General features: G+C 46.6%; 1 protein-coding gene across 13 annotated transcripts in view; it reads right to left on the bottom strand.

Annotated features, from left to right (window-relative positions):
* Window positions 1-858: 858 nt before the first annotated feature.
* Window positions 859-13,251, bottom strand: part of NEDD4L (NEDD4 like E3 ubiquitin protein ligase) — a 370,570-nt gene continuing 358,177 nt past the window's right edge. For all 13 annotated transcript variants that reach the window (XM_047767057.1, XM_047767056.1, XM_047767058.1 and 10 more), the window contains 4 exons: window positions 12,742-12,849; window positions 11,472-11,568; window positions 10,736-10,808; window positions 859-5,740 (listed from right to left, as the gene is read on the bottom strand). In XM_047767057.1, the coding sequence (XP_047623013.1) occupies window positions 5,638-5,740; window positions 10,736-10,808; window positions 11,472-11,568; window positions 12,742-12,849 (381 nt within the window). In that variant the 3' untranslated portion in view covers window positions 859-5,637. The remainder of the gene's footprint in view (window positions 5,741-10,735; window positions 10,809-11,471; window positions 11,569-12,741; window positions 12,850-13,251) is intronic.

A 13,251-nucleotide genomic window follows, 5' to 3' on the forward strand; every position in this document is an offset into this window, starting at 1 on the left:
CCACACTTGCCGTTGGCTTTTACTGGGGGGCTTTAGGGTTCAGATGTGCCTAGGTCACTCTGGGACTTCAGAGCAGGTTAAGGGCTTCCTAACTTAGCAACTGTGCAACTGATGTATGATGATTTATTCCTCTACTTCACGAACTCATCATTTGTCTTTTTCTCTAAGAATGAACATATACACGTTCAGAGCGGCTTTATCCGCTCGCACCTCCCTTGTATGCTTCTGTAAGGCTGGAGGAGGCCACAGGAGCTCAGAAGCCTGTTAACATCTTTCCAGCAAAACACCGTCGACTGCTAACTCAAAAAGACAAGGTGCAAGGAGCCAGGACAAAATCATGTCCTGCTTGGATGTTACCTTCTGGCAGGCCTTGAGGGGATGGGGTAAGGCCATTAAGAGGCTTAGCAGTGCAGAAAAAAAGAAAAAATGTTGAGTCTATGCATTTTATCAGGGAATTGACATGAGATCTGGGTTTTGATAGCATCTTCCTTTTGAGACTACTCACCTTGGATTTCATTACCAAGTCTCATGGAATGGACATAAATTGAGGGTTGTTCGGATAAAAACTAGAGGTGAAATATGCCTTTCCAGGAATGGACTTTATATAACACTCGAGTAATCCATAAAGTCATTAATTCTCCAGTATAATAAGATGGGTGGATAAGAATAGAGGTACATCCCATTAAGCTCAAGCCATGTGTTCTGGGCAGCCTTTAATGATATTTTCAAAGATGTGGAACTTTTAGGGAGATTAAGGAAATGAACATCCTCTATATAAATCTGCAGGCGTTTAACCCCCAAGACAATTAAGAATGCATTCACAAAGAAGCTTTAAATCAGACAACCCATAATACCTGATGTAGAAAAAGCTCCAGCTTCCATAATTCTTTATTAAATATTTGACAAGTTGCATCACTTCTTTACAAGACTTCATTTTGTCACATGACTCTTTTGCCATCAGGAACACAATCCACAATTTCTCTTTAGATCTCTCAAGAAAACCAAAAAGCAAAAAGGATTTGTTCTGCAACAAAACGTTTCCTGTATGTATCAAATTCAACCACGGTTTAAAGCTATTCTATTGTGAAAATGAGCATTTATCCATAGGTTGTCTTTAAAAACATTTCCAAGTAGATTGGTTTTTAATCACTGTATCAAATAGTTGGCTTTATAGTAGGAGGTGGGTTTATAATAAAAACTTACGAAACATTGAGAATCCATTTGGAATGCTTGAAACTCTCTTTCACCTCAAAAGTCACTGTTTTTTTCATGTTTCATTTGCTAATGGATGCTGAAAATGAAGAGGTGACGTCACATTAGATCATCATCTCCCTGGGGGTTCTCTCGGGCTCCCAGGGTCAGAATTCTCAGGACACAGCTTGGAGAAAACTGTAGAAGGGACTAAACTCTGAAACCGGATTCCTCAAGAAAGGTGTAAAAATGCTATACAAATATATACAGATATATTTGGACAGCATATGTGTGTATTATATACATAGTAGTGGAGGAAGAACAAAGTTGTGCAAAGTTAACATGAAAGAAACAGTGACAATCTAGGTGAAATTTGTCTGCAGAAGAGGGGCAAACTGGTTTATATAGGAGCACAGATGTCTGTGGACACAGGGTTATGGTCACGAGAAGGCTTTTTGATGCACTGATATGGGTTGAGAACGCAGTACACAGAGGTCTGTCGCCAGTGTCATTGGAGTCTGTCGGGACCCCATACAAACACAAGAGCAACCAACAAAAAGACATGCATCTTAGACACGCGTTGCTGTGCATGTAACATCTTTAACGAGGGGGAGATGTCTGAGAGGTTTTCTTGGAAAATTCCCCACCCACAGAAAGCTCTCTTTTTCTATAGAACATTATATAAGCCCCATTCTCATGCTACAGCTTGGTCTCCGACGCATTGAAAACACTCTGGGGTGGGTGTGGGTGGGGCATATGCAAATGTATATACACTGTTCATTAAGGCTTTGATAAATTAAAAAAAGTGGTCCAAAGTATATCACATTTTCTTCCCAGTTTTAAAATCTAAAGTACAAAGTGGAGTTTATAAGGATTAAAAAAAAAAAAAAACTCAGACCTAAAATTTGGCAGTTTTGACATGACTTATCAGGATATACCCCAAAGTCTGAATGAGACAGAGGTAGTGCAGGACCTCCTGGGGGTCAGGAAGGGAGCAGGTCAGGCAGTTACCCTGCACAGCAGCACCCCCTACTGGCCAGGCAGAAGATGATACCAGAGTCAGCAGAGGTGCAGAGTCAGGCTGAGGAGAGAAGAGGCAAACAAGGAGAGCTAGCACAGCGTGGGTGGGGACTTGAAAACTGATTAACCCGGGCCCTCTCTACAGATTTTGAAATTTCAGAGATGAGATAAAAGACCTAGGCCAACACTAGAGTCAAGTGTGAAACAATTAGTTACTGTTAGAACAATGAATAATCTGCCGCATACGGATTCGCCTTGCACAAGAGCCAATTTGGACCTGGCAAATTCAAACAGCCACGGAACATGCTGTCTATTTAACCACGTGAGACATCAAAAGTGGTTCAAATATTTTGCAAACCATTTCTCAGAATCTGTCACTGCATCCTTATGTGGGAGGAATAGCCATGTCAGGTTGCTTTATAAGCATCTGTCATTGGGCCTTAGGGAGTAGCTGATGTTAGCTACTGAAGGGCCTGGGTAAATAATGGGATGTGTTTAAGGAGAAAAGAAAAGAGCACTGAGACAAATGCCTCATCGTCTCTCGTTCCGGAGGCAGCAGCCAGAAAAGCAGCACACTCTCTGAGCCCAATCCCACTGCTGGGAGAACATCCCAGATTCATCTGTAGGCCGACAAGAGGCAGGAAGAGAAAACACCCAGGACTTTTATAGATGGTTGCCATGACTGATGCTTCAAAGGCTTTCAATGTGCAATAGATAAACGCTGGACCTTCCTTTTTCACCTCAAGGTAAAATGGCCCACAACAACTCTCTTTTTCAGAGAGCTAAAGAAGCTAGATTCAGGTCATTTCGAAGAAAACAGAGGCTGTAGTGACCCTGGACGGCAGAGCAGCATCGCTACTAGCACAACGAGATCAGGTGACCTTGCCCCCTGCCCAGGTCTGCTGGCCGCGTGGGCAGGGCCCACGGGACGAGTGTGCAGCCCGCTCTGCTCTGCGCTCTTTGCCCCCTGTGAGCACGTCATAAAGATGACGGAGCATGCTCGTCAGGATTGAGAGGAAACAAGATGTATCACTATTTTAGACTAAAAGTGAAACAGAGCATTGCTGAAAATTACAAACCCTTATTTGGATTAAAAACAAACAAAAAACTCCAAACAGACTCTAAACCCAGTACTTTCGAGTTGTTACTGCAATCAGATATTAAGGGCTAGATGAACTGAACTGTCATGCACAATTACTGGCTTTCAAGTAATGCATGGGGGTATATTTCGAGAACGCTTATCCGTTCCTGGCCCAGGAAGTATCTTGGAATGGGTTTTCTTTCATATTTTCAATACTTTGCATTTAGCGAAAATGCAGTGATTTTCCTGAATACACCGATTATAAAATGACAGAAGAATCTTAGTTCTTAGACAAGAATTGCTAGATTTCTCCCCCTATAATTACAGACTCACTCTCAGAACCTACCCTGCGCTTCCAGGCTTTGGCATGAGTCTGGACTTGAGGGGCTGCAAGAAGGGGGAGGGTTGCCACGGAGACATGTGTTACACTGACTGAAGAGGAAGAAAATCCCACTGGTAGGTAAATGAGCCGTGTTTTTTGTTCTTTTTTTTTCCCCCTCTAATTATTCAACACCCAGGTTTTCTGATGACCCCTGGATATCTTAAAATCACTATGAGAAGGGAGCAATCCTTAACTCTAGAGAAGTCCACCTTCTTTTACACACCTAGGCCTCCGGCCCCTTCAGACAACTCATTTGTGACCACAAACATTTGTGGCTTCCCGCAAGCCATCCAGCGCTGGGGAAATGAATGTCTAACACCAAAGATCCTTCTTACACCATAAACAGAGGCTGTGAAATCATGATTTTTCTGACTCATTTACGACCGGCAAGAGAGGAGAGGTCTAGTGTCCCCTGACTGCCACCGGGGGGGGCCCAGGACAACAGAGGTTAAAGGCGGCAGGGGTCCTACACTGACTCAGGCGTTCTCTCCAAACAGAGCAGAGTTCTGCACCGAGGGCCAAGAATCAAATCTGGGGGGCGGCCCCTTCCATCCTCGTGAGGATCTGACCAGTGGAACAGACCACATCGTCTCGCACTTTCTGTCCAGCCCACGACTGGCCCAGCTCGGGCAGCACACAGTATCGAAGCATGCAATGCGTCACAGGGAACAAAAGCCGGTTAGATTAAGTATCTATTAAATTAATCTCTGTAGTGGAGTAGAAATCACACACAATGGGGGGGACAGGTTGGTAGGCTCAGCTTTACATCCAGGTTTTATACACAAGCAGCCAGATGCACAACTGACAGACATTGCACTGGAAAGGTGTGTGCAGGGCCAGGAAGGCATCGTCACATTTAATGTTTATGAGAAAAACAAAACCAAACCAGGTTTGACCTCCATGTAGTACATAAAGTGCCTTCAGAATCGGTGCAGTTAGAACAAAAATTGGTTATTTAGCTACCATTAGCGGACACGTACAAACAGGAGGCTACACAGATCTGGCTTCCACAGGTTCAAATCACGTGGTGCCGAGTTTCATTCAAATGTCTCTACTACGAACAGCAAAGAGGGAAATAGGATAGGAGGACTGTACAGCGTCAGGGAGGGTTAAGTAATTTCTCTTACGAGAAAGGCTAGTCAACCCTGCCTCAAATGTGTCATAGCACACACGTAATTACGTCTAAGGAATAATGGTGTGATTCCTTCCAGTCAACACAAAATTTGCCATGCTAGGTCACAATTCTCTCAGCCTGTAGCTATTACGCTAAATTTGTACAAAAAAAAAAAAAGGTAATATCCAGTTTGTTTTCATTCTGAGTACAGAAAAAACTGTCATGATGCCTAAAGGATATAGTTTTAGTTCTCTCAAAGTATTTGTCTGCAGAAGGTTTTGGGACAAAAGTCAGTCTTCCAGTTCTAATAAAAGCGGGGAAGAGGAGTGTCCAAGTACTTTTAGAAAGAAAAACGTCATAGACATTAAACCTGGTATGAAATTCAAATACAAAAAAAAAAAAAATATGCTCACTTTTTCCAAGTACATGAGACATCTTTAATTGTACTGAAATAAAATCTGCAAATCGGTCTAAATCATTTTAAGAAGTAAACATGAGTTGTAATACTATACCTGGAGAGTGATTAATTCCATTCGCTGTCATTATAAAGTATGTAAAATATTTATTAAGGGCTTGGCCTACAGAGGCACAACATAAATAGAATAAGTCCTCCTGAAATGTAATTAGTATACACATCAACCAGTTGGTAACTTGTGGTGGAAGATGCAGGAACGCGACCTGGGACTGGGTTCCCGTGTCAGAACGTGGGCAAGTCGCAGGCGAAGGCTCGGCTCCAGGAGCCCACGCCGCACACCGCTCTCTGCCACGGTCTCTGCAGAGTCTGTTAGGCAAATGCAAAAGTGCAAGCAGGACTTGCTCGAAGAACAACCACTCCGAGGCGAGGGGCACCTAATCCACCCCCTCGAATCCTTGGGCATTTTCCACAGCCATGAGAAGCTTCTCTCGTAAATCCTCGAACGTTTCGTATGGAGGTAAGTCAAGGCGATTAAAGCTGTAAAAGGAACAAAAAGGTGTGGGTAAGAAAACCCATCATCAGTCCTCTTTAGTTACACTAAGACCAAGGGGGCACTTGGTCTTTGAGGAGGAGGACATCAAAGTCTCATCCAGCAATTCTGATGATCAAAAATAAATGCCAGCGATGACCCTGCCCACATAGAATAGGCTCTATAACCTAGAGGGAGAGAAAAGAACACCCTAATAGTCCATGAAACCTCTCTATTACGACCAGAAATGGATGCTGGAAAACTCTGCTGGGAAGGGAGACAGGAGAGGCAAGGCAACTGACACACACACCGAGGTTTCAAAACCCCTGCAACACAAAGAATTTCCGCAGCAGAATGAATCGAGGCTGTGTCCATTTCCATGTGTCCCTTACTCTGCACCATTTCGCCAAGCCCAGGGCTTTCCCACATAGCCTCTCGCTTGGTATCAGCACAGCCCTGCGGGGAGGGTGTTTCCTTGGTTCTGCAGATGCCGGGCCTGGAGCCCAGCGGAGGGTCAGTGTGTCCCGGGCTTCAGCCCTGAGCAGCACTGCAGATGCGAGATCAGAATGCAGGCTGCTTGTGCCTCTGGGATCCCACCGCTAAGCCATTCCCTAATCCAAGCCAGGCAAGTCATCAACACGTGGAGTGGAAAGCTGTGTTATTTAAAAAGCTCCTATGTACCCAGAGGCTATGGCAGGGGGGTTACAAGTCACCCTGGTGACTGAAGGTTCCAGACAAACGAGGCTTCTGCAAACAACAGATTGTTCTTGCCACAGGGCTGAGTTCAAATTCTATCTCTGCCACCTGCCTGCTGTGTGACCTCAGGCAAGCGAGCTTACTCTCTGTCCCGCTGGTCTGTGAAATGCGGAGACTGCTCTCGGGGTGCTGGGAGGGTCGAATCATATAAAGGGGGCCTGGCACACAGCAAGTGCCCAAAGCCAGTGACCATCGCTGTCACTCACTGACAGTCCCCATGGGCATGAGGAACTAGAGTCCCAGTCACTGAACTGGTGCCGTGAAGGTGGGCTGTTGGCCTGTAGCTGCCATGACAGGGGTCACACAAGAGCCTTAGCTCATGATGCCTTAATAAGAGTGAACATTCGTGGAGCCTCTGCCCCGAGCCAGCACGGTTAGGTACTTTTCATCTATCACCTCAGTGAATCCTAGCAACCAGGCTTTAAGGTAGAGAAGGCCTCATCCCTATTTATAGACGAGGAATTTGAGCCACAGAGAGGTTAAGTGACTTGCCCAAGGTCACACAGGAAGCATGAGAGCCAAGATTCAGCCTCAGGCTGGCTCTAAAGCCCAGAGCTGCTTCTGCTGCCTCAGGATTTAAAATGCTCCCTCCTCACACTGACACAGGTTTCCAAGCAGGTGCAGAAACACTCGATGACCATCTACAGCAGTAAGAAACAGACACTGGCACTGCAACCTTTAACAACCCTTAAAGTGCTTCAGAAGATGCACTGAGCTCTCAGATTTTATTTTATTTTTTGTCTTTTTGCCTTTTCTAGGGCCACTCCCGCGGCATATGGAGGTTCCCAGGCTAGGGGTTGAATTGGAGCTGTAGCCATCGGCCTACGCCAGAGCCACAGCAACGCAGGATCCGAGCTGCGTCTGCGACCTGCACCACAGCTCATGGCAACGCTGGATCCTTAACCTACTGAGGAAGGCCAGGGACCGAACCCGCAACCTCATGGTTTCTAGTCGGATTCATTAACCACTGAGCCACAACAAGGAACTCCTGATCTCTCAGATTTTATAACTGTCACCAAACATCAAAAGACACAGCAGAGCAGAACACGGTGCTCAGAAACCAGAGGTCTCAGAAACCCAGGAACCCTGAAAGAGTAAGTCTAAAAGAAGTTCAGCATTTTTGGTTTTTATCATGGTAAGGATCTCAAACATTATTTCACCAGTTATAGAGAGGATTCCACTTCTGCAGGCTACACTTAAAAGGGTCCTTCCCAGGAGGTCACTGTTGGTAGCTGGTGTCTTGATTCTAAGTTCGTAATTTCACAGTCCAGGGCCCGCAATCCCTGTGGGGTTTCAAGGACCTGTGGCCACTCTTTCCCTTTAAAAAACGTCCATACTAGAGTCTGAAAAATGGCACAAATGATCTATCTACAAAACAGAAACCAACACAGATGTGGAGGGCAGACTTGTATTTGTCATGGGGGAGAGGGGAGAGAGGGGACGGATGGATGGACGGGGAGTTTGGGGTTGGTAGATGCAGACTGTTACATTTAGAACAGATGGGGGGGTGGGGTCCTGCTGTACAGCACAGGGAACTGTGTTGGGGTTCTGGGTTAGGACAAAAAAAAAAAGAATGGGTGAGTCTGCGTGGCTGGATTCCTTTGATGCACAGCAGAAATTGAAGGAACACTGTAAATCAACTATACTTTGATAAAACATTTAACAAGGTCCACGCATTATTCAGGCTGGAGGAATACTGGAATAACGGAGAGAGAGGCAAACAGGGGAGTGTTAAGAACTGAGCTCTGGAATTATGTTAGCATCCTGTGCCTCAGTTTCCTCATCTGTAAGAAGCAGGTAATATCAAGGCCTACCTCTCAGAACTGCTGGGACGATGATATGAGTTAATACACATGAAGTACTTAGGACAATGCCTGGAACACAGTAAGTGCTTAGTAAGTGTTCCCATTACTCCTGATGTCAGGAGGCAGGCGTCTGGCTCTGGGCCATCACCAACAAGCTGTGTGACCTCACTACCCTCAGTGGCTTTAGCTTTGTCGTGGGGAAGATGTGGGCGCTGAAGGAGATTATTTTTAAGAGGGTCTCTTATTAGTAAAGCGGAATTTTATATATCCAAGCAGTGACCTTTAAGAGAACAAAGCAACGAAGCCCTTTAACCTCAAGATACTCAACAGCTACAATCTGAGAGCCTCATGAAAAGAGAGGAAGAAGCAGCTCCATCAGTCCCGGCTCTCCTAGTAAATCAGGTTTTAATTTTGAAGCTTAACTGTGTACTTCATATTTCCACAAAACAGGGAAGAAATTAAACATACATATGGCTAGATTTTATTTAGCCACATATATGGCTGTTTCTGTGAAGAAGCCAGCAAAGCTCCTGTTTTCTGCGTTACAGTCGGACCCAGGCTGGATGGAAGGAACACCACGCAGCAGAAAAAAACAGTGAATCGCAGCCTGCCAGCTGGTGTCACCTGGGTAGAAATATGCTCGCCTCTTCCAGTGGGGAAGGCACCATTAGGAAAACTCTCTGGTGGCTGTAATTCTGTGACATACATGGAAGAAGACAGGCTTTGGTCAGAGCCTGTGGGAGTGCTTTCCTCCAGTGTCCTTCCTGAGGAAGAGCAGTGATTTCAAACCCCAGCAGACCTCACCAATCACCTGGGGAGCCCTGTAAACCCCACAGCCCAGGTCACACACCACACCAACTAGGTCAAAATCTTTGGAAGTGGGGCTCCGGTAACAGAATTTTTTTTTTTTTTTTTTATGCTTTGTAGGTGGTTCCAACGTGCAGCCAAGATTGAGAACTTTTGAATTCAGGGTCTTATCTGGGCAGCACCATATGTTCGTGCTGGCTCAGCATGTGGACCCTGAAAAGAAGAAGCATTCCACAGCAAGGCGTCTGTATAGAGGGCCACAGAGGGACGTGGGATGAATACTCAGTTACTTGGTTCACGTAGAAAAATCTGGAAAGTGAATCCTATCACCAAGGCAACAGCTTGACCGCAGTGGTCAGGGTGACCGCAGAGTCTAATCCTAGCAGACCTGAGTTCAAATCCTGTGATTTGGGTCTGCGAGCCACGTGCTCATGAGCAAGTCTCTCCCAGGAGCCCACAGGAATGCCGCTGCTAAGGTCAAGGGCCTGACCCACAGTGGATGCAGCTCTTAATCCTTTTTCTTATGACCAGACTGGGAGTCTGGGAGCTCCGAACCTATCCTGACAGCCCTGGGACTCGTCTCAGTTTCAGTGTGACTACCTTTCATATGAAGGCTCCAGAACCCAGAAAGCTACACTGGACTCTGAAACTGTTTGGAGCAAGAGCTCTAAATGGCCAAGACATCCTCCCTGAGAATCAAGGACAGACTGCCTGATGATCGGCCAGCATTAGCTGGAGTCGCCTGCTCTCTGGTGCTGACGGCAGTGACCACATCCACGTCATTCAGAGTCATGTGAATGGTCCAGACAGGGAAAAAAACGTGCTTTCCGGTGAGGTGAGGGAATCAAACAGAAGCACAACACCTCTCCAGGCCTGTTTTCTACAAATGCCCTTTGGGGAGCCCTCTCTTCTGGCTGCGCTGGTCTGTTGTGGGCAGGGAAGCCACTGCATGGTCAGAATGTGTCCCACAGGACCCCGCCACCTGCCTCCTAAGAGCAGGAGAGCAAAGCCTGAGGGGAAACCAGCCTGAGGGACACAGCACCCTGAATGGCAAGAGCTCCTGAGGTCCCCTCTGTGCTGGGTTTCACAGAACTCTCCCTCTACCCTGCAGCCTGGAGAACTCCTCAGCGCAGCTGTGCCAGCGCGTCTCCCTGGGCAGGGGTCCTTGGTCAGACCTGACACTCCTCGGGCCAATGACGCTACCAAATCCCAGTGACTGATGAGTTCTGGCTGGCCATGGAAGGCCTTTAACTAATGTGGCTACAGGGAATTTATCCATAGTTCTGGACCAATTCAAGGTGGGAGGAAAAACCCAGTCTGTTGAGAGGCTGGGAGCTGTCATATCCACATGCGGATACACAGGGAAATTTCTGCTTCCCAGAATAACTGTGGAAGGATGGAGTTTGGGAGAGGAACTCCCCGCAGGAAGCAGGAAGGGTGGGTTTAAGCCTTCACATCTCCAACATACAGGACCCCCTTCAAATCTTGGTTTAATTTCATTAGCATCACTAACATTTCATACTCAAAATTCTGAATGGGCAGGGAACACAGCATTCCAGCCTCTAGCCCGGCAGCATACTCGCTAAATGTTTAAAATACTATTTGTTGACAACCAGGTGGTTTTCCGTCACTCACCATGTGTGAGCTCTGGGCAGTTTCTCAGGACTTCCCCATTGCTCTATTGTAAACAGCTGAGGACCATTGGAACCTAGATGAAAGAACAAAGAAAAATAGACGCTAAGAGGGCTCAAGGCAGAGGAACATGGTGAAGGAGGGGATAAAGGAAAGGGAGGGGCGGGGGGCCCGAGACCCCCTCTGAGGCTGTTTAACAACGGGGCAAGCAAGGGGTCTGCACGACCTCACGACACAGACTCTGCGCCACTGTCAGAATGGAATCGTGCCAAGCTGAACACAACAGACGTGACAACATATGGACATGCAGACATCTACAGCCTTTCAGTCCAACCCGTGAAGTTTAAATTTCGAACTACTTCTGGGGGGAAAAAAATGAAACGTGACCTTGAATATGCCTCATGGAGGGGAGGAGTGCCTTAAATACTCTGTTTACAAACACAGGAATGATTCTGCAAAATCCGGTTGTTTGTTAAGATATACCAAAAAACAAAACTCTCCCCCGCCCCAAAAAAAAGAAAAGACCAACGTTAGGACTCTCTGCATGAAAACAAAAAAGACCCCCTCCCCTGCCCCTTCATGTAAAGGGAACTACACACACAGCCGAGGGGAGGGCACATTGCCCCATCTCTTCAGGGTCCGTGCAAAGTCCACTTGTCTAGGGGCCTGGAGGCACTCTTCTCGGGCTGCAGCTGATGCCTGGCTAGAGGAGAACAAAATCTAAAGGTGTCCTGCTCACCATAAAGCTCGGCAAATCCATTCATAGGTACTCGGGACGTCCCGGTGACGAACTGCAGTAACCGGATCCGCTTCTCAGCGTCCATCAGCAGCACAGCCTATGAACGGAGGCAGAAGGTCAGTAGAGCCCATGTGACACATGGCCCGTGCTGCTGTGATGCAGACAGGCAAAACAACCTCATTACACTGCAGCCGAAGATCTAGACCATTGACCCTCAGAGAGCGAGAGATCACAAGGTCTCTTTCTTCTTCTGCCAACTGGTCAAAAGAAGTGGTGTTCAAAGCAAACTCACTGATGGCCCTGAGCTCAGGTTTCTGTATGAGGCTTGCCAGTGGCCCCCGGCCAACTATAAACATAGACAGTTTGAGAAGTGTTGACCCAGGGGGAACCCAGGTTATGTGGTGGGATTGCTGACTGCAGACAAATTCTCTAAAGATAACATTTTATAAAAAGAAAGAAAAACAGAGGCCAGGGTAGCCTCTGAAACATAATCTATCTTATGTATCTGAATTATTCTAAGAATCGAGTTGCCTTCACTGGTAAAGCCCCCTGAGTTGAAATAAAAAATATTCAAACTTAAAGCTGAGTGAGACTTGGACGAGGATTTGGGGATTTGAAGGTTCTGTTTTTCTTTTCTGTATGTTTCTCTATTGGCACCTGATATATTATTAGTAACACAAATAAATAATCAGCTTTTCTTCCCTGTGACCATTCTTTCCTCAGTTTACCATCTCTCCCTTGGACCCACCCCCACTTTCTCTGTCACTTCTCTCCTAAGCTGAATAGGATGCAAACACAGAGAGCACAGCAGATTTCATCTGTATCTTTGATTGAAAGATGTAAAGATCATAATGTTTGTTGAAATTAACCAGAAGAAAAAAAAAAAAAAAAAGCTGGGAAAAGGGTTTTTTAATCCAAAGTGGCATCTTGGAAAAGTCAGTCCCAAAGCATGTTTTTGCCCTGAGAAATCTCCCATTCTTGGTTACACTTTGGAGGATTAGTTCCAATTCTTGAATCTTGCTTTTCAGAATCATCCTCCTGAATGATATCCTCAAACAAAAGCATGTTAATCAGGTGGCTGCTTCAAGACTGCTGTCTACCACAGTTACAGAAGAGCAGCAGGATGGGCTGCTTTGGACTCAGCCAGCTCTTCTCTCCCAGCAGGCCAGGTGCCAGCAGTGCCCCGACTTCCAGCAGCAGGACCGTGGGAAGCAGCACAGGGCCCCCTACCCGACCCAGGAGGAGCAGCAGGGACCGGCCCTGGCCTTACCTTCCAGAACCACTGAATCACAGGGTGGTTCGGGCAGTAGCCGTTCTTGTAAATAGAATGTTGTCGCCAGTCGTTCACGTCCACATCACCGAGGCCGCACATCAGCAACTGGGAGGGAGATGGACCAGAGTTAAAGGGGGCACTCCTCAAAAGCCAAAGAAACACATGCAGAGATAAGGCCCTTCCTCAAGGACAGAGCCGCGTTGTGCACCAAGCAAGACAGGCCAGCGATGCACAGATACAAACGAAGGGAGGGACATGTGTTCCAAAGCCTCCCTGCTGCAGATCAGACAGCAGCGGTAACAGGGGCCCGGTCTAAAACCTGTATGGCCACCACATCTCCCACGGGAAGTTCCAAGGCGAGATCGCCTTCCCTGCATGCTAATCTCAGCACCTCGCTCAAGGATCTTCTCACACTGCATTTACATCTGCTCATTATTTTGGCTGTTTCCCCTTCTGAGAGGTTACTTGTCTCAAGATGTGAAACCACCTCCCCACTCACAAAAGAAC

The sequence above is a fragment of the Phacochoerus africanus genome, chromosome 2 (assembly GCF_016906955.1).
Source record: "Phacochoerus africanus isolate WHEZ1 chromosome 2, ROS_Pafr_v1, whole genome shotgun sequence".
NCBI lineage: Eukaryota > Metazoa > Chordata > Mammalia > Artiodactyla > Suidae > Phacochoerus > Phacochoerus africanus.